The sequence below is a fragment of the Penicillium waksmanii genome (genome assembly GCF_028829765.1).
Source record: "Penicillium waksmanii strain IBT 27052 chromosome Unknown utg000007l:1.0-4314555.0:1.0-4317578.0, whole genome shotgun sequence".
Classification (NCBI taxonomy): domain Eukaryota; kingdom Fungi; phylum Ascomycota; class Eurotiomycetes; order Eurotiales; family Aspergillaceae; genus Penicillium; species Penicillium waksmanii.
Genome location: NW_026643253.1, coordinates 1,515,316 through 1,535,206, shown reverse-complemented (window position 1 = coordinate 1,535,206; position 19,891 = coordinate 1,515,316). Strand labels below are relative to the sequence as shown.

Genomic DNA, 19,891 nt, shown 5'->3' with positions numbered 1-19,891 from the left:
ACAGTGACATTTCTGAATTCATGATGTTTGAGTGCAATCATTGTGTTCATTTTCTAATATTGTGTCGGCTAAGAAGAAATCTTGGTAAGGTCTTATCGGATAATTCCTTGAGCGGTAGCCCTGTTCATACATTTTCTACCGATTTATTTTCCGACAGGGCCCGAACACTGTGACGAGTTCTAATGTCGCAAGTTGTCAGGAACAACGTGATCCATTTGAATTTAAAGTCATATTCAAACACAAATCTTCTTATGGCTTTATAAAACACAATTGTAGTTGCGAATGTATTGACAGTGTGCAAGGCTTAATGCCCGATGACCATGCTTTGAACCTTCTTCTCGTTCTTGTGCTCCTTTTGCCATTTCTTCGACTTCTTGACACCGAACCCAGTACTGAAGACATCTCGGACAGCTTCCAGGGGCATACCTTTGCATTCTGGAAAGCAGAATAGGATAAAGACCCAGCCGAAGGTGCAGATCGCCATATAAAATCCGAAGGCACCGCTGGGTGTCCAAGCCTTCATCATCGAGAGGAAGGTCGAGGAGATAATAATGTTGGTACCCCAGCAAGTAACAGTGTTCTGGAGAAAGGAAATTAGTATACGGATCAACGTTTAAGAGGGGTTTTAGTATAACGTACCATCATGGTTCCGATAGCGCGGACCTCGAGGGGAATAAGCTCAGTGCCAATCCAAGCAATGGTGGCAACACCAGACGAGTAACAAGCAACATAGAGGATGATCATCACCAGAACCAAAGTGCCTGGCCAGCCGACAGTATCACTCTCAACCTCGAGGGTATGGAGGTTGACAGGAATATAACGGAATGCGATGACCACAACCATCATGCAGAGCGCCATTCCGGCGACGGTGAACATCAAGATAATTCGGCGACCAAACTTGTCAACAATCACCAGATTGACGACAGAGAAGACGAAATTCGTTGCTGAGACGGTAATTCCTACGGCAGTTGCATTTTCGAAGCCAACAATACCGAAAAGTGTCGCGGCGTAGTACATCAAAGTGTTGAAGCCTCCCAACTGGCTGATAGCCATGATCATACAAGCAGTCAGGACAGCGCGACCGGTATCAGGGGTAGTGAAAACTCGTCTAATACCTGTCCAGACTGTTTCCTCGGACATTGAATCCACACTCTCTTGTAGCGATAACTCAATTGAGACAATCTTGGCTTCACGTTGAAGGATAGTGGACTTGGGATAGATTCTTTTCAAGACTGCCTCGGCTTCCTCACGCTTGCCATGGGAAACAAGTTGTCGAGGTGACTCAGGACAAAGGGTGAGGAGACCAGCGAGTATGATTGCTGGAGCTGCTCCGATAGCAACAGTGGCTCGCCATCCTTCACCTTTGACCTCGGCGAAACCAGCACCGAGAGCACTTGCGAGCAGCTGGCCGAAGGTAACGCTCATGTTGTTGAAAGCGACCATACGACCACGATACTGTGCTGGTGCCAGTTCACCAACTTCAAATTGGTCAGTCAACCAGCTTTAGTGAAACGACCGAGCAAACCAGAACGAGACTTACTGTACAGAGGCACAATCATGGCTGCACCTCCCACCCCGAGTCCTACCACGAATCTTCCTACTGCAAATTGGGAAATGGAAAAAGCAGCAGTCTGCAAGACTGTTCCAATCACGAAAAATAGACACGAGCCCCAGATTGGCCAGCGACGACCAAAACGATCAGCGGTGAGACCAGCTGCTACCGCACCCACCAAGGCACCGCCACTGGTGAGAGATGTTACCATTTCCTGCTCGCTAGATGTAAGAGCACGACCGAGGGAAGTGCCGATGGTGACTAGCACGGATGAAATATATCCGGTGTCATATCCTACAAGTCAGACCCACGGTTAATTGTGCACTACTAGTATATTTACGGAGTTGGGGGGAACATACCGAATAGCAGACCACCGATCGAAACGACGATGGAGATAAGCCATGCCGCTTTGGACGCAGCGGTGGTCTCAATTCCACTCAGTTCATCCTGGTCTTTAGCGCAGGCCAGCTGCTTCATGTCTCCAATTTCCTCGACATACTCCGCAGAGGGGTCGTCTAACTTGAGATCATCTTTGCCACGGGTGGAACTCATATCTGGTTCTATTCCCCGAAGGAAAATATATAGTATCAGTGTAAAATAACTTGAAGTAAAGAAGAAGTGTAGAGGCTCAATGATGGATATCCAATTTTGCGGAGAAAATGGATCCTTTTATATCAGCTGATGATCCGGTAATTGAATCCATAGATGACAGACTGCATCGCCCCCCATGTGGAATCTGGGCAATCCCCGTGGGGTAGCGCAGATCAGGACGGGGATAATTGCTGTTTTAAATAGTCCAGGGAAGGCGGACTAATTCTGCATCGCTAATTGGACTGGTGTCAAAGTCAAACTATCATAACATTTCGGGGGCGATTGCCCTGCGATGAATTCTCCACATTCCCCGCAGATCGTACGCCTATCACAGCGCGCTCGAAGTGATCCAGGCCTACGATTCCCCGGCGGCAAATCTCCCCCGTCGGTCCCTATTGCCTTCTTTGCCATCCCGCCTCATGTCTAACTTTGTTTCAGATCGTTATCTTGACGGAATGACGGTTATTGAATACTCTCGGCGTGGACTCTTGGATACTTGGCCGTGCGACATTTATTCACGCATCGCAATGAAGGAAATATTGCCCGGTATGAGGCTGTTCGATTCCGTCCTTGGAACGGCTAACTGATTATTCTGTCCATAGATTATCAGCAGCACCTCCACCTGAAACCTACGGCTCTCAACGTGGTTATTCCCCACAAAATCTATACGGGGCTGACCCGTGGTATAACTCTATACGTCACGAACCGAGAGATTCGAGATTAGAATTGAAGCGCCATGAATTCAATTGCTAGGTCTGGATGTGCCTGCAATTCTTGCGTGATTTGATAGAAATGCCTTATTTGAAGAGTTGAAACGCGACATTTTGCTGTCATAACGCCTTTCCGGTTGTATTTCACTCCTTGGCTTATCAATAATGATAATTGTGCATTGCTTACAACACATCTTTTTTTTCTTTTCGAGAAATGGAATCTTTCAATTATTTGGTTATTGAATCATGCATTTGAAAGTCCCATGTCCTAACTGCAACTGATGATTTGTGCGAAAGGGTTCTACGAATACCGAGACTCAAGAAAGTACCTAATTGTAGTTGAAGAAATTAGAGCTATGCATTTAGATTACTTTCTTATAAGAGTAAGTACCAACGCTAGGTTGAATCAGTTAAATCTTAAAATACCGATATTGAAAACCAATAATACAGTCCAATCATTTGTTATCACCCGCATCATAGCTAAGGGAAATCAAAATTAATATCAGAAGACCATAGCAAGGAGTTCGCAAGAAACAACACAAGATTGATGATCTAACTTCCTGAATAGGTCGTATACTCATCTGTCTTGTCAGTTGGAGGGCTAGTCATCATACCGGGAAAGGCCTTCCACTAAGAGGATCTTCAAACAGGTCGCGCATCTGATTGGAGTATTCAAGCCTACCCATGACTCTGCGAAGCGGCTCATGAATCTCATGAAGGAGGTCTGCTGCAAATTCGGGATTCTCCTGAGCCTCCTTGGCAAGTTTAAAAGTATCAACAAGGAAGAATTCTTCAACCGATGCCGCAGCCAACATCTGGCGTACTGAATTCCCAGAGGGTAAAAGGCATACCGAAGCGATATGATCGGAGCCGATGTACCGGACGTTAGAGCTGAAGTTCTGGAAGTCATTTCTTAGAATGATCCGCTTGATATACTCCGCGGTAGGAGATTCCAAATCAGACACATTCCACATAAGCGCAACTCTCGCAAGCTCAATTGCATCCAGAATTTTCTCACTGCGATCCTTGACATTAAACTTCACCTCTCCAGTATAGAGCCACTGAATAAGGGCATTGAAAGTGCGCACAGAAAGACCCTCTCCTTCTTCCAAGGTTGCTGCCTGCTCCTGGGACTCTTGAGAGGGACCGTTGAACATAGTCGAAAAATATGCAGACTTTGAGCAGAGCAGGTCTTTGGAGACGAGATATTCGTAATCATGGGATCCTATCTTCATCTTGACTCGGGGCCCGTGATAAAGTGACAGCGTGCTATAAAGAAACAGTTAAGAAAGGAACCTTTGGGCAAACTAACGCACTCACTTCAAGACAAACTGATTTTGAAGGGGCCCAGCTGGCTCCGCCATCGTTGCTTGTTTGAGGATGACAGGGATAGCGAAAGACTAAAGTCCCGAGGTCGGAATTATTTTCCGAGTAATTCGACAGTGCTGGGCTTTAATTATCGGGTGTGAAGGAGTATCTGATCTTGGACTCGATGCAATAGGTTGCATAAAAGTAGGAGGAAAGTTAAAGAAGTGGTGTTACAGTGGAACATTGAAGCAATTTGTTTTGATGGACGGAGAAATCCGCGTAGTGAATTTCGTTTGCCATTGTGTAATAATCCACAAGCGAAGGCTTACTGTCAATGTAGTAATAACCATGTAAAAATACCCGAAAATTCATTGTTCAAAATTCTCAATCTATAATTCGATCATTGATTTGCTAGAATCTCATAAGGAGCACCTGTTGGATGTCCACGGGGCTGCCAGTCTAGCCCAGATGTCCCTATGACCAAGAACCACACAAGTCTAAATCATCAAAAGCACCCCTCTCCAAGCTCAGCCTTTTCCCTGAAGTTACAGATTTAAGGAATTCATCATCGGGGCACTTGAACGCCCACTTTATATTAGGTGCCCGTTCATCATCTTTCATGCCAACAAGCAATGCACCCAATAGGATACATATCATCCGTGGTCCAAATACAGCCTTTGCTGGACATTCATGTGGCCCACTGCCAAAAGGCATGAAAGCTTTGCTTTGCTCCTTTGTTAGGTTCACCCAGCGGGTCGGATCAAATATAGTGGCATCCGATCCCCAGATATCGGGTCTTATATGGCATGCTTCAACATCCGCAGCGATCGTTTGATACGAATTTGCAACAGTTTCTCCTAAATGGAGCCCCTCCTGGCCCGATAGCTCTTGGTTGATTGTGCGGCTGCCAGAGTTTGGCCCAGGCTCATTTGACTTTGAACTTTTATCCCACTGGTATGCCCGGTAGATTCGTCGGGTCGGAGGATGAAGCCGCAAAGCTTCCATGACTATGTCTCTCGCGGATGGAGTCTCTGTTGGATCAGATTTACCATCATGCTCCACAATCGCCATTGCATTGGTTTTTGAACCTACCCGTAGACTCGGTCGCCTCTCAAATTGTTCCTTGCTAGGGTTCCTGTAGAATGCAATTATCGCTTCGGTCCATTCTGGACTTTCACGACGTGACCGGAAATTGATCTCTAGCAGAGCACGTAGAACGACTCTCCACATTGTCTCAAATGATGGCACGAGGAGATTGAGTGAGTTTGCTTCTCCCTGGTCTGGATAGGAAAATAATGACTGGAGGCTAGCTTGCAATGAATGATTCTGCTCAAAATTAAGGACTCTGGAGCAGTCGCCGCTGGCTCCGGTCCCCTTCTCCGATTGAATCCATCCTTGATTGATATGTTGAGCCAGTTGAAGTATGGCCGAGTCGTTGGAGCAATGCCGGGCCTCTGTCTTGCAGACTGTTATTAGCGCGGCCTTAAGAGTAAGGGCTTGCACTAGGCTTGTCACGTTAATTCTAACAGAGAAAGGAGTGCGGTGATGGGCAGACTGTATCAAGCCTTCCTCTGGCCCATCTTCATTGAAGCCAACAAAGATCCACTTTCTCGCAGCGTCTTTGAGCACATGGCCTATCGTCGACCACTCTCCGGGATTTAGATTTATTCGATTTCTGGATTCACGAACAAATGCGTCGGCAACCGAAGAGTCCAAGCTGGTGAATACGTTTTCAATTGCGAAGGGAGCCCGCAATCTCTGATTTGGTATCGCTTTTGACTCCAGAGGCGAAAGTTGATTCTGTCGGCGACATTGGGTTAACTTGTTTCCAATAAGCAGACGGCATAGCTCGGGGTCAGATATACGACCATTGGTGGAATCGACATATCCTGCAGACTGAGCTTGGGGGTTGTCCCATCGGCAGATGTAAAGAATGGAGGAAAGTAGAAGACAGCACGATACTGAAAGTGCAACAAGTGTCAGCATGTTGAAATCGCCGAGCCGCACTAAGGGACACCGAAATAATGGCAAGAAAAGCTTGTCACCAGCAAGAACTTTCGACGATGAATCTTCTACTTATAGTTTATTTACAGAAAAGATTCAAAGTGCTTAGATATATGTCTCAGGCATTCAAAATCGAAATATTAGTCTCTTTCCTTTGTTCTAAATCATCACCACACACGCGTCCACCATGTCTCTCCTCCTTCATGCTAACATTCGACCTTTATCATCACAAAGGTTTCCGGGACTTTGTACGCTGTGAATGGATATTTCTATTGCTGGGAAATTACAATGACCATTAATTATCTGTAAGTCTCTGATCACAAGCCTATACCACCATCCCTAACACTCAGGCACCTGGGCAGAGGAGCATCTAACGTGAGATTGGAAGAGATTTAATATAAGCTGATTCTTTTTTTTCCTTCGGATACCCCATAAATTGTCACTTTACTATTTTGAGGAGTTTACTCTCTGGGTTTACAAGCAATTCTCCGCAAGTCCACCCGCTCCGTGTCTCAGCCATGCTATACACAGAACCAGTTTTGCTCACTCACTGGCCGAGAGGCACCTATCCGGGCCTTCTTTATCATCATGACAACTGTTCTGAAACTTCTCTCTTCCCGAGACTTTGGTGAAGGGCTTTGTTGCCAGAAAACTCACGTGAAAGATCAATAAATACGACTTATCAAAGGCAAAGAAAGTCTGGTGATAAGGGAGAACGAAAACGCTTTCTCGGACGGCATCCTATTGTCCTTCCTGACGCACTTGGTAGCCTCCAAACTATCAGCCGCGAGATTAAAAATCGTAGTCATTTAGAGGAGCTCGATGTAAGCATTTTTGGCATTTGATAACTCGCTACCTAAGTTGTAGAAAGATATCTAATAACCGGGAGGAAACAATTAGACAATTTCCCTTATCATGATAGAGGCTGATGAGTACTGAGATATTTGAGATCAAGTTTTCAAACCATCAACTGCTCCTGCTCCGCTGGACTGCGGTTTATATGTGAGACCTTGTGGTCGTCATCGCCGCTCTTTAGAGAATTGCAAAACGGCGACCGCGCGCGCATAGCTTCACCTTTCCATATCAAGACAAATGGAACAATAGACATTAATGCACTAAGCCCCCCCTAGCAAACTACAAGCTCCGGCAATCCCGAGGTGTGAGAGCATAGGGTAACTAGCAAGGGGTAGAAATGTTGCGAAGAATGAACGACTGCAACTTGAAGCAGCATTAGCAGATGCGGCGTAAAGTCGATAAGCGTCGGTGATATAGTTTCTGGTTCATGAATTTATCAGTATATATTTGACAGACTTAATCAGAATCAGGGAAAAATACAGAATGGCAATGAAGACACACATGAAGCCTATCCCAAAGGGGATACCAGCCATCATTGGTACTGCGAAGGAAACATCGTCACGAGAAGACCAACCCAGCCAAAAAAGGGATATCACGAATAATGGACCACCCAAACACGCAAGTGGTAAGCGATAAAGTTCTTGCTTGTTGCGTGCAGAAGAAATATCAACCAAACCGAGAAAGATCCGCTCGTATGCCCAATAGATCGGTAGACTCAAGGCGCAACCGGCACCGATTGTCAGTTGAACCAATCCACACTGACCTGGCGATAGAGAATAGACTTCCTGGAAAATGTAGGGGAAGACCGCGAACGACATGTAAAATATAGAGTAGCAAAGTGCCAGGTACATAGAGCACGCAGCAAGAACGGGTTCCGTGAAAAGAAGATGAAGCGGCCGTAGTAGAACTCCGCGAAAGATTGATTTCCACTGTCGATTCCGGTGCTTTAAGGGTTGCGGATCTTCCATTTGAGACTCTGGGAAATGATTGGGGGCATAAATTCTCACAAGAACAGGCTGGTAAGTCTCTGGAAACCACAAGACAAAGATCATTGTCACCCCGGCAAATATCAGAGCGACCCAGAAGGACCAGCGCCAGCCTACGGCTGGTGAGATGAATCCTGAAACGATAGGCCCCAGCATAGGCCCAAATCCAGTGACCTGCCACTTGTTAACAGTGATTCCCCAGAAGAACAATGTTTTTTTTGAGACGCACGCCCATAAATACTGCTATGCTCCAACCTCTGGTTGTGGGGTCTCGATAGATGTCCGATATGATACCCGGACCCAGTGCCACGATTGAACTTCCGACCATGCCTGCCAGGAGTCTGAATGCCAAAAATGCCGACCAGCTCGGAGCTAAGGCGCAGGCCATTGTGAATACCGCAAAGAGAGGAAATGTTAGAATGACAATGAGTCGGCGCCCATACTCTTCACTGAGGGGCGCCCATACAATTGGGCCTTTTTAAAATAAGAAGCTGGTCAATTGTTGAGTATTGGTAATGATTGAAGCTTACCACAAACATATCCTATTACAAATTAGCATCTCGTTCTCTCAAGGCTGGAAGTTTCACACCTACCGACTAGAAACATGGATATTGGCAAAGCCTTTTGAACTTGTGAATTCACCGCAAATTCCTTCGAGATGTATTGAATAGCGTTACCAGTCAATGAGCTCCCCATGCTGCTGTTAAGTACAACCAACATCGTAGTAGATAAGACCGAAATTTTCCTGAGCTAGATTCTGTTAAGATTCCCTGCCTCGTCAATTGTCGCAGATGGAGGGCTTACTGCTGACCAATTATGTGGATTTCGGCTGTCCGAATTCCATTGGAAGAGGAGACTGACGCTTCCACATGCCCTTGACAGGCCTTGACTTCAGGCATTGCTCCTACCATTTAGAATTCTTTCGCTCATTCAAAGGAAGCTCTGAACCTTTGGTATTCCTGATTTTAGCGGCGATATTCCAAGACAATGACCCACCCTATAAGAAGCGAATAGGTTTAGTTTTGATCACTGTCTTCTCAAGACAATAGAAAGAATAATAATGTAAAATAGATTCCAGAAAGATTACTGGACTCTTTCGTTGCTTCACAACGAATTAGCAGTTTCGAGACTTAATGATATTTTATGATCGGCCGGGCCACTCGGCCCGACCGAATGCTTAGTTACGAGATGACAACCAGCTTGCTAGTTAAGGCCCAGGTGTACTTCCTTTCTTCTTCAAATGAATGTCCTGGCACGTCATGTCATACAATCGTCTTATATGGAATAATGGCGTGCTATCATGAGTATCCAATTCTGTACCCAGCCTACGAATGGTGTAGTTATTGATAATGCACGAACATGCAGAATGTTCTAGGAAGTTCAAGATCTGCAATCGCAAGACAACTCTAGTATGAGAGTGTGACTGTGTACAGCTCAAAAAGCTTTAATCTAATCTACGGCAGTCATTCTTCAGCCTACTGTTTAGTCGATCGTACCCTCCGGTTGGCAATATACTGTTACATTAAGAGAAAAGAGAAAGAAGGAGGTTCAATTCATGAATAAAGCAATCAAAAATCGTGTGATATACAGTATCATATCGATTAGAGAACCAAAGCCGCCCCATTGTCAGCAATTTCAGCTCGCTCCATTAGCCAGTATCTCCCGGTTAAGACTACAAGACATATCGGAAGTGCAGATTTTGAATCTGACAAAGTAATCAGTACCGAAAGAATGATCTTTTGGGCAAAGAATTGATTGGTGATACTTACGTCGGTCATATCTGATATACCGACAGACACAACTGCAGTTCGATCATTTTCGGAAACGTTTGCATTGAGACGATCGCGCTACAAATCGTTAGCAGTGCCCAATTAAGGAGCTTTGCGAGGTTCGACTTACTCTTCTATTCTCTCTCGGGCATTAACCACGTACATCACGCTGACTATAACAATCTGTGCCGCAAAGCACGCAATCATAGACGCAAACCCGGATTGATAGCGAGGCGCTTCTCGCTCGAAGAAAAGTTGAGGCCCGATCAGGTTACCAACGCAGTAACTACCCATATATATTTAGATAATACCAATGGCTCACGAAGAAGCTAGCACTCACCTGACGAAGAAGGCAGACGTAAAAATCGTCTTCTTGGTGCGACCAGCCACATTGGACTGCAGTAAGGTCAAGGATATGACGAAAGTAGCACTGAAGCCGACAAGGAGATAATAGCCGCTTGAGACTGTCAGCAAGTATTATATATTCTCTGATTTATACAAGAAAATACTCACAGTAATCGGCCAATACGATTGGAGTCCGGGAGGACAAAGATCAGGACTCCTCCGAGGAGAGCAACCAGTAACCCACCAATCATTATAAAGTGGCGTATACCGTTGAACCGGGAGGCCAAGTAGCTGCAGAAATTGACGTTAAGATATTTGAGAAGCGCCACGGTAAACTCATAACATACCCCGATATCCATAACCCCAAAACCTGTGAGGCACCCGATGGCATGCCGAGAAGAGTCGAGTTGAATTTCGAGAAGCCGAAGCCATTTACAATGAGCGGGGCGAAGGCAGATACAGCACCCTGAGCATTGTTAGTTTGGTCGAGTTAGCAACAAAAGGGAAGGAGTCAGACATTAGGAATAGTGTTGGCCAGACAGAGAAGGTTGATCAACCAGAATCGAATGTCAAGGAATGACTCCTTTACTTGATCCATCTTGAAGGATTTGTTATCGATACCCGTTTCGTTTTGAAGAACGCGCAGCGTTGCAACCTCCTTCTCCCTCGTCGAGAGCCATTTCGCCTTAGTCGGATTAGATGGGGTTACCACTACAAAGACAATACCCCAAAGAATCGTCACAGAGCCAAAAATTATGAACGGGTATTTCCATGCTGGAAAGGCCGAGTGTATATGGCCGATTCCATAGGCAATTAGCCCACCGATAATGTTTGCAACCCCATTCATAGAAAACCAGATGGATGTTCGCAGAGGCTGTTCTGATCTGTGAACTTTGTGAGCCAAAGAGGACTATCGGAACATTGTTGATAGATTCAAGAACTGACCTTCGATAGAACATTGCCGTTAGAAGGACAAAGCATGGACTCACTCCAGCTTCCAGTATGCCAAGAAAGAGTCGTGTCGTAGCCAGACCAGCGAAGTCATGACCAGCAGTCATACAAAGAAGAACTGTGCCCCAGAGGATGATGAAAATGCCACAAGTGCGCGCAATGTCAAACTTCTGGAAGAGCAAATTGATAGGAAACTCGCCCACCATGTATCCCAGATAGAAGATAGTTGTGAGCCAAGAGTATTGGTCGTTGACGAGGTGAGCATCTGTTTTCATGCCCCAAAGTGCAGCGTAGGAGATGCAAGACTTGTCGAGGAACTGCAGAACATAAGATTAGGATTGGATTTAGGTGGCAATGTTTCCTAGCCTACCTGGATCATATAAGTGAATGCAAGGATGGGAAGTAAATATTTGTCAATCTTCCGAAGAACGGTTCGGTCTTCACCGTCCTGGACTTGCAGTTGTTCAACTGTTCCATTGAGAATCGCCGCTCCGACATCATCTCCCTGAATATGCTTCATATCACTCTTTTCCAAGTCAGAGGGACTCGAGCCATGCTGATTGTCACGGGAACTTGGTTCAGTCATAATGATTTGCATAAGCGTAGGTTACTTCAATAGCAGAAAGAACAGAGCAATGGTGATGGCTCAGTGTGCTTGCCACCAGCAGGCAGCACGGCACTATTAGTACGTTCATGAATCTCGAGAGGGTGGTTATCGGCTGAACTCTCTCGGCTGTTGAGAGCCAAGCCTGGAGGTGGTCGAAGTCTATTCGTATTGCTCCGCATCGGTCGGCCCGGCCGACCTTGTAGATACCACCAGTGCATTAGCCGAATGATAAAGAATTCATGGAACGCTCAATCATGGCTTGCGAACTTGAGACAAAGGGTAAAAAGAGAAATCGCGGCTCACCAGAACTTATTTCCTATTTTGACATAATCCTCCTGCGCGAAGATTGACCAATATGGCTAAGCATTTAACTCTCCAGTCGGTCGATATGATCAAGGAGATAGTGAGCGCCGTAAGCAGCTCTAGTGATGAGCTGTCGCGCTTAAGTCTTGAAGTATGTCAAAATTCGTTTATTAAGCACAAAAAAGGATTTGAACTTACCTACATCATCTTTTCAGATTTTCAATAACCCAGAGACAAGATTTGAGGAGTTCAAAGCTTGTGAGCTGTTGTCAAATTGGCTCGAGGGCCGTGGGTGGAAAGTTCGCCGAGGCGTATATGGCCTCAAGACTGCATTTGAGGCGAAATTCTCAGTTGTTGATGGAGGAAGGACAGTCTGTTTCAACGCAGAGTACGGTGAGTGCCTGCCCACATACCCTCATCTATGTAGCACATCTCTAAGCAACATAGATGCCCTCCCTGGCCTGGGACATGCCTGTGGTCATAACTTGATTGCGATCTCTTCCTTAGCATCAGCGATTTCTCTCGAGCAGGTCCTTCAAGTCCATAATTTGCCGGGAACACTTGTCGTTATGGGAACACCCGGCGAAGAGTCAGGTGGCGGGAAATGGATCATGGCGAAAAATGGTGCTTGGAAGGGGTTTGATGCTTGCGTGATGACACACGGGATGCGAGATTTCAGCACTCCGCTCTGCTTAACAAAAGCTTCATGGAAAGTAACAGCGAAATTCAATGGCTTAGCAGCGCATGCTGCCACCGCTCCATGGAAAGGATTGAACGCCTGTGACGCCATCGTGCATGCGTATGCTGCAATCGCGATGCTACGTCAACATCTCGAGAAAGGCTCTAGTATTCAAGGATGTATTCTCGAGGCGGGAAAGGCATCCAATATAATACCAGATTACGCGGAGGGTCTATTCAGTATAAGGGCTCCCACAATGCAGAAGCTGGAAGAGCTTAAGTCCAGATTTGAGCCCATATTCGGTGCTGCGGCTGCTGCAACAGGATGTAGTGTTGAGCTTGACTGGTATGTCCCGTTTCTGAGAAAAGAGATGAAATTGATATGACGCAAACAATTGCTGATTTCTATTGCAGGACAGCTCTATATGAAGATGTTGTCTCAAATGAAACCCTCGCTGAGCAGTATCGCAATTACATGATACAGTACTTGGGTATGGAGCCGGAACAACTGCCGACATTAGAAGAATCTCGAGTACTTTATGATCAGCCAGGATGCTCGTAAGTGTTGACAATTTGTCAGATGTATGTTTCAAAGCTAAGCGATTGAGTACAGGGACTTCGGTAGCTGCACCTACATTTGCCCTGGAATTCAGGCCATGTTTTCCATCGAAGCAACAGATTTTCCTCATTCAATCGGGTTCCGTGAAGCGTCCTGCGGGAAATTCGCTCACAAAGAGGCACTGAAAGCTGGCCAGGCAAACGCTCTTATTTCCCTCGACATTCTTACCAACGATGAATTCGCAGTGGGAGTTAAAGAGGAGTTCATTGAGGCCATGAAGAAGGCCGGTCGCTGGAAGGCAGGTCAAAATTGATGTATAGACACGCGGTTCAGCCAGCTTTCCCAATTGGTTAGTGCCTCTTATCAGACAGTATTGCCTGTTTGCGTTGAAGATTATATTGTGCACACTCTTCTGGCATATTGGCTTCTTCGGGCCCATCCCAAAGCCAGCCAAATTCGTCGTGCTCTGACTTTTGATTAAGTCTCATCATAGTATCAAATGATAAATTATTTTGTTGCTCGATCTTCTCACAAATCCTTACTCCGAAGGAAATATACCTAATGCTGGGAAGTTTTCGTCCCACGTCTGCTGAAATTGTCAGAAATCCTGACAGAAAGCCAATTAATAGTTCAGGATCTAACGTACCATATCTTCGATGAAACTGGGGATATCAAAGAGCTCGCTGAGTGGGATGTCCCCACTAGGATCTTGGATAGTCCGAGGAGTCAGGACTGTTTGGGTTACCGCCGCTATTCTATCTCTGTCTCGTCGAAGCTCATTCGCGGTATCTTGAGCTCCTCCTTCTTCAAACATCTCCGCTGCTTGCTCAACCCTGGTGAGAAGACGCCGAGCGTCGACGAAACTGTAAGATAGGGGGAGAGCTTTCAAGATGAAGCAGATTGCGTAGTATAATGGTATCCCGGCATAGTCCTATTAGACCAAGATGCGATCAGAGACTGGCAAAAGGTCAAGATTCTTGAAGAGCACCTTGTCTATCTCCGCACTTACTATGCTGTATTTGAATGCTCGTCGGAAAGATGTGGAATCATGTTGTGTTTCGACAATCAAGCTTGCGCTATCTAGAGCTCGCCGAATGAATTCGATTCGAACCGGATCTGAGCTCAAGTCATCTACCGACCCCATACCTTGCAACACGAGACCATTGATGTAGCTTTTGCGGGGAGCAAGAGTAAATTAGAACTTTGAGACTAGTGAAGGAATATAATGGAGTGGCTTACAGCTTCATGAAGCCGAATGGTACCAATAATCGGTTCCTATCTTGCTTCTGTGAGAAGGTTTGGTAGAGAGGATGGACTTTATTCGTCATCTCATGCAGCCATTTGTCGACAGCTTCATCGGAAGAATTAAGAAGATCAATGACCGCTTGTGGTAATGGCTTGCACCTCATCTGAGAGTTCTGTAGCTTTCCTTTCAGATCCCCTACCGCATTTAAGTTATTAATTTAATTAGGCGGAGATAGGCGAAGATCACAAATATAATATGCGTACCTGCGATTATGAATCCTTGAATGCAGTCACAGATGCGGTTATCGACGGGATGGCGATAGGGAGACATAACGAGATACTTCGCATAACCCAGATACTGTCTCATGTTGTTTATGACAAAGGGCCTACTGAGGTTCGTTCTACAAATCTTCAGTTAATAGTCAAGGAAAGACAGTAAGATAAGACATACTGCAAGTCCAAACAGCATAAGGTAAACCAGGCTCTTGCCTTTTCGACCAATTCTTGGGTATGCTCTGTATCTTGATCTCCAATTACAATCGCGGCTTCATGTAACTTCAATTCGGTGGCCACAGAGGCAACGTAGCCCATTAAGCGTGATCGTCCAGTCCATGTTACAAATACAATCATGGCATAAACGCCAAGCAAGTCGGTCATTGGCCCTTGAAAGGTTTGCATGATAAGATTGTCAACCGCCGCGACATATGATTGGTATGTTTCGGGGCGAACGGCCCTGGAAGCAATTGCGCTTATGACAGCCGACATCAGTCGGTGATTCTTCATGGCTTCACTAGCCGAGAATAGCTGGTCGTCTATTACCGCAATTGTTGAGCTGCAATTGGTGCAAAAGAATTCGTACAGCTCATCCCATTCGCTTTCATCAGTAATCGGAGGGGAGGCAGTATTGTAAGAGATGTTCCGCGACACTGCCGAGAGGGCTGCTGGATTGGGTGGTGAAAAGGAGCCCTTGTGCTGGACTAAATTGCCATTGTGAGAGATTTTAGCAACCTGTTCTCGCAATGTATCAATTTCTAGCCGGAGCTGTTGCTCTATCAACTCCAATCGCCACTCAAGATTGGCCGTTTTGGCACTAAGACAATATCAACCACCATTAGAACCTAGAACGCGATAACATGTCCACAGAAACAGATCAATGAAATTCAAGACTTACTCCGGGTCCGAAACAGTAGCTGCCGGCTGTACTGCCCTTGGAGGAACGAAGACACATTCCGAACTACTCACACGGCATCGCTGGCAAGGTATCTTTCCGGGCCCGCCACATTTGAGTTTCTGTTTCCTGCAGCGTAGACAGGCCGAGAGAGATCTGCAAGCAAGAACTTCATTAATCAAATTATCTTCAAGTATATTTTAAGCGGAAGGCGTACCTATGTGCTTCACTCATGGTTGTTGGTCAATGTAGGCACTTTCATGGGGTCAAAAGGAGGGGGAAGAATGGGGGATCCATGATGCCAAGAGCCGCACGATCGATAAGCTCGCATGTTGCCAGTTGCCACCCACCCCAACATGGGAATCTATAGTTGCTGCCTTGCTGCCTTAAATGTCATGTATTATCAAATCACCATCTTTTCCACAACCATGTACGACTTCACGAATAGTTTATTTCGTCTCACAATTTCTTCCGGGACGGTTTACCGTTTGACTATCAGAATCAATGCAATAATCCAATAAACCCCCGCTCAACCCCGCTCTATGAATGACCTCCGAAGCGGCAGTCATGTTCGGCTTCGGCCCGGCCGAGCCGAGTTAGGACATCTTGATACATAGTAAAATCAAACACGCCGAAATCGGCTTGTAGCGACGACGATACTTTTAAAGGCTGCCTTATCCAATTATCTCCCATCTTCAGGATCCTCTCTCAATTGTCGCCCTTGAAAGCAAAGTTAAAAATGTTGACCAAACTCCCCGAGACACCTGACAATGGAGAAAGTCATGGTTTCGAAAATGCCGAGGAGATCTCGCGCGTAATCGATTCATATTCTTCACAGTTATGGGACATAAACCAGAAGGTCAGATCTCAGAGAGAAAGAGCCGAGTACTCGCGTTCTTGTGTCTCTGTTAGAACCCTCTAACACGCTCCTAAACAGATTCATCAGAATCCAGAACTCGGGTATCAGGAGAAGTTAGCCCACGACAACATCACGTCGATGCTCGAAGATTTGGGCTTCAAAGTAACCAGGCACGCTTACGGCCTTGATACATCATTCGTTGCAGAGGCCGGTGAGGGCGGCCGGGTGGTAGCTTTCAACGCGGAGTATGGTAAGTAATCCCGCCATCTTTTGTCCAGAAGGAACCTAACAAAATAGATGCTCTTCCCGGAATTGGCCATGCCTGTGGGCACAACTTAATTGCCATGATGTCTATCGGAGCCTTCCTTGGAGTTGCCAAATCTCTTGACCAGCAACAGATTCCAGGGCGCGTCCGCCTGGTTGGAACACCAGCCGAGGAGGGCCTTGGAGGCAAAATTCCAATTATCGAAGCCGGGGCCTATAAGGATGTTGATGCTTGTATGATGGTGCACCCTGGTCCTTTCACCGAATGTCCGGGCTTCACAGGAGATGCGTACATGCCTACCCTTGCAAGTCTGAAGCTCACCGTTCGTTTCACTGGAAAGACCGCGCATGCCGCCATGGCACCTTGGGAAGGAGTAAATGCTCTTGATGCTGCTGTCCTATCCTACAACAGCATAGGGGTTTTGCGCCAACAAATCCATCCTTGCAATCGCGTGCACTGTATCATCTCCGACGGTGGACTGCGGCCGAATATTATCCCTGGCTCTTCTGCATTGGATTGCTACATCCGGTCCCCTACACTGGCAATGGCGGAGGAGCTTTTCAAGAGAGTGAAAAATTGCTTTGAGGGGGCAGCTTTACAAGCTGGTTGCACCTTGGAGATTCAGATGTTTGTGTCGTTATCTAGCTTTCTTCCTGAAAATCTTATAGCTGACAAATCTTCAGGCACAATGCCTACGCTGATCTGCGACCCAACAAGGCCCTGGCAACAGCGTATTCGCAAGCAATGTCCCAAATGGGAATCGAGGTCCGATGTGATCTGAGCTCATCTGGAGTTCCTGGATCAACAGACCAAGGTTAGTCATGGAATTCCGCAACATGATGCTGTTCTTGGCTAATTCATCATCTTCCCAGGAAATGTAACTTACGAGTGCCCGGGAATTCAAGCATATGTTGGCGTCCATGCCGCGCCCGGGGCGAATAACCACACTGCTGGGTTTACTGCAGTAGCAGGAACCAGGGAGTCTCATGATCTCTGCCTTCATGCAGCGAAGGGAATGGCCATCGCGGGTGTGGGCGTCCTGAGGAGTGAGGGCCTTGCTGAAAAGGTGAAATTGGACTTCGAGGACGACAAGAAGCGACGCTCTCTGCCCTCAACATCCAGGATGTTTGATTCGAATGCGGGATTTTGCTAGCTGGACACTATGCAGATGATATGATTAATTCATACCAGCGGACGCGGGCAGAGTGTATTCCCCCCTCAAAAAGAACGACCCGCGGTTCGACCTGAAGCAATGTATCCAGCCTGTCGGGAACTGTACCTCTTTGAAGTAATTTGCCTTGGAGGAATAAATGAGGAAGGTGTCATTCCCAGTAGCAGGAGCAGACAAATTTTCGGCAATGGAGATGAATTTGGCGAATAGAATATTCTAGGATAGTTTATTGTCACAGAGTATGAATGAAATATATGCAAATGAAGGTCTTTCCCAAAAGAAAATGCTTGGAAGTAGCTGTCTCCATCAAAGCTGAACAGCGGCAGGAGTTTGAACTTCGCATTCTGCCTTGCCTTTGTTGGCTTGCTTGAAATCAACCCCATACCGTTTCCACGCAGCCTCAATTTCAAGATCCAGCTTCCCATTCCGATCGGGAATCATGATGTCCGATCCATCGTTATCCATCGTGTAAGTCACTTCGTGGTTCTTGCCCAAGGTCAATTTTATGGCGCCCTCGACAAACCAATTGGGTGTATATGTGTGGCTGGGCGCTTGGCCGTTGATCTTGGCCAGGATGTTATCCAGAACCACCCCCGATTGCATCAAGCCTGCGCGGGCCATTCGCGGGCCGGGATGATCTGCGACATCTCCAAAGGCGAAGATAGGAAGATCCTTTTCGACGTTTGTGGAGTCGAAGACCTGAAGTGTCGATCGGACGAGAATGCGAGAATTCTTGGAGAGGGTGTTGGGATAAGTGCTCGCAAGGATGGATGAATTAGGTCGTTGGCCGGTGCAGCCAATCTAAGGAGGAGCATTAGCAGGTTGAGATGAAATTACCGAGAAGAAATTCTCATCAAGTAATCGAGAACAAGATACAGGCTCTTCTTTCTCTCTGATATAACTTACAACCAAGTCAAACTGCTCCTCCCGCCCGTCGGAAAACTTCAGCGAAGCTGCTCGCGCAAAATTTCCGGGTATAACAGGCCGCTCATTCAACAGCACTCTGATTTTAAGCTCATCCTGTAGAGCATTTAAAGTGTAGTCCCCAAATCGTTTGCCAAAATTGTTTAGTAGCTGGTCTCGAGAATGAACCAAGGTGACCTCCTTGTCTGGATAGAAATCCTTAATATCGCTAGCGATTTCGACACCCACAGCCCCACCGCCGATAATGGCAATTTTTTGACTCGCTTTGATGGTCTTTTGCACACCTTGGAGCTCATGACAACCCTCATTTCGCTCAGTTGAGGTCACCTGGACGGGTAATGGCTGAGACGAGCCTGTCGCGATAGCGAGATATTCGAAATCAATATTATCTCCGGAGGCGAGTTGTATTTGATTATTCTCTGTTATACCGATTGCCTTGTCTTGTATGCGAGTGACAATTCCTTGCGGTGCGTCCTTTGCAATTCCGTCATATGGAATGAAGGCTGCACGCTCATGTCCTTCCAAAACGGAGTACCTGGGGAAATTGAACGAAAAGTTGAGGTGGGAGTTCTTTTCGATCCATACAGCCTTATATCCAGTTGGTAGCGTCTCGGATAGTCGCTTTACGAGCTCAATTCCCGCGAATGAGCCACCCAGGACAACAACGTTCTTTGCACCGGGGGTGTTTTCGTAGGTCCACTTGTGGCCATATGCCGCGACACGTTGGATAGCTGTGCGACCGAGATAGGGAATAAAGAAACCAAATGCTTTGGTGAATACTTTGACTTTATCGGAAGTCATGGCGATGGTAGGTGGAGGGGGAGGAGGAAAGTTGAGAAAATAAAAAGTAAGCTGAGATGAAAGAAAAGAAAATGAACCCGACTGGGCAGATCGGGGTAGCTAGCTGGTGCCTGGTCAGATCTAACCAGATGAAGCAGGCGGAAACCAGCCATGAGAGCCCGAGAAAGAAGAGAACAGAATACAGAAGAAAGGAATAAAAATCAACTGTAGAACAGCGGGAGTAGAGCTGATTGACTCGGA

At 46.4% G+C, this 19,891-nt stretch overlaps 10 protein-coding genes across 10 annotated transcripts; 2 read left to right on the top strand and 8 right to left on the bottom strand.

Annotated features, from left to right (window-relative positions):
* Positions 1-304: 304 nt before the first annotated feature.
* On the bottom strand, positions 305-2,104 carry N7481_007392 (myo-inositol transporter; the record flags this gene model as incomplete). Its single annotated transcript, XM_057266611.1, has 4 exons — positions 305-580; positions 640-1,478; positions 1,541-1,846; positions 1,912-2,104. The coding sequence occupies 4 exons, from the start codon at positions 2,102-2,104 to the stop codon at positions 305-307; spliced, it is 1,614 nt and encodes a 537-aa protein (XP_057120812.1).
* A 1,357-nt stretch (positions 2,105-3,461) lies between these two features.
* Positions 3,462-4,217, bottom strand: N7481_007391 (uncharacterized protein; the record flags this gene model as incomplete). The annotated part of the gene is made up of 2 exons (XM_057266610.1): positions 3,462-4,122; positions 4,174-4,217. The coding sequence occupies 2 exons, from the start codon at positions 4,215-4,217 to the stop codon at positions 3,462-3,464; spliced, it is 705 nt and encodes a 234-aa protein (XP_057120811.1).
* Positions 4,218-4,635: 418 nt separating this feature from the next.
* N7481_007390 (uncharacterized protein) lies at positions 4,636-6,147 on the bottom strand (the record flags this gene model as incomplete). Its single annotated transcript, XM_057266609.1, has 1 exon — positions 4,636-6,147. The coding sequence occupies one exon, from the start codon at positions 6,145-6,147 to the stop codon at positions 4,636-4,638; it is 1,512 nt and encodes a 503-aa protein (XP_057120810.1).
* A 914-nt stretch (positions 6,148-7,061) lies between these two features.
* N7481_007389 (MFS general substrate transporter) lies at positions 7,062-7,273 on the bottom strand (the record flags this gene model as incomplete). The annotated part of the gene is made up of 2 exons (XM_057266608.1): positions 7,062-7,100; positions 7,130-7,273. The coding sequence occupies 2 exons, from the start codon at positions 7,271-7,273 to the stop codon at positions 7,062-7,064; spliced, it is 183 nt and encodes a 60-aa protein (XP_057120809.1).
* Positions 7,274-7,280: 7 nt separating this feature from the next.
* Positions 7,281-8,702, bottom strand: N7481_007388 (MFS general substrate transporter; the record flags this gene model as incomplete). The annotated part of the gene is made up of 5 exons (XM_057266607.1): positions 7,281-7,440; positions 7,501-8,180; positions 8,236-8,480; positions 8,537-8,548; positions 8,600-8,702. 5 exons carry the CDS (start codon positions 8,700-8,702, stop codon positions 7,281-7,283), a joined length of 1,200 nt encoding a protein of 399 aa, XP_057120808.1.
* Positions 8,703-9,678: 976 nt separating this feature from the next.
* Positions 9,679-11,657, bottom strand: N7481_007387 (uncharacterized protein; the record flags this gene model as incomplete). Its single annotated transcript, XM_057266606.1, has 9 exons — positions 9,679-9,711; positions 9,776-9,853; positions 9,932-10,061; positions 10,116-10,232; positions 10,289-10,411; positions 10,468-10,586; positions 10,638-11,030; positions 11,110-11,388; positions 11,442-11,657. The coding sequence occupies 9 exons, from the start codon at positions 11,655-11,657 to the stop codon at positions 9,679-9,681; spliced, it is 1,488 nt and encodes a 495-aa protein (XP_057120807.1).
* Positions 11,658-12,033: 376 nt separating this feature from the next.
* Positions 12,034-13,531, top strand: N7481_007386 (M20 family metallopeptidase; the record flags this gene model as incomplete). The annotated part of the gene is made up of 5 exons (XM_057266605.1): positions 12,034-12,132; positions 12,197-12,374; positions 12,429-13,005; positions 13,074-13,217; positions 13,273-13,531. The coding sequence occupies 5 exons, from the start codon at positions 12,034-12,036 to the stop codon at positions 13,529-13,531; spliced, it is 1,257 nt and encodes a 418-aa protein (XP_057120806.1).
* A 225-nt stretch (positions 13,532-13,756) lies between these two features.
* Positions 13,757-15,806, bottom strand: N7481_007385 (fungal specific transcription factor domain-containing protein; the record flags this gene model as incomplete). Its single annotated transcript, XM_057266604.1, has 7 exons — positions 13,757-13,807; positions 13,865-14,149; positions 14,228-14,390; positions 14,458-14,659; positions 14,728-14,864; positions 14,915-15,553; positions 15,706-15,806. The coding sequence occupies 7 exons, from the start codon at positions 15,804-15,806 to the stop codon at positions 13,757-13,759; spliced, it is 1,578 nt and encodes a 525-aa protein (XP_057120805.1).
* Positions 15,807-16,370: 564 nt separating this feature from the next.
* N7481_007384 (M20 family metallopeptidase) lies at positions 16,371-17,908 on the top strand (the record flags this gene model as incomplete). The annotated part of the gene is made up of 5 exons (XM_057266603.1): positions 16,371-16,490; positions 16,569-16,740; positions 16,788-17,382; positions 17,439-17,569; positions 17,628-17,908. 5 exons carry the CDS (start codon positions 16,371-16,373, stop codon positions 17,906-17,908), a joined length of 1,299 nt encoding a protein of 432 aa, XP_057120804.1.
* Positions 17,909-18,232: 324 nt separating this feature from the next.
* N7481_007383 (NAD(P)/FAD-dependent oxidoreductase) lies at positions 18,233-19,651 on the bottom strand (the record flags this gene model as incomplete). The annotated part of the gene is made up of 2 exons (XM_057266602.1): positions 18,233-18,727; positions 18,833-19,651. The coding sequence occupies 2 exons, from the start codon at positions 19,649-19,651 to the stop codon at positions 18,233-18,235; spliced, it is 1,314 nt and encodes a 437-aa protein (XP_057120803.1).
* Positions 19,652-19,891: the final 240 nt, after the last annotated feature.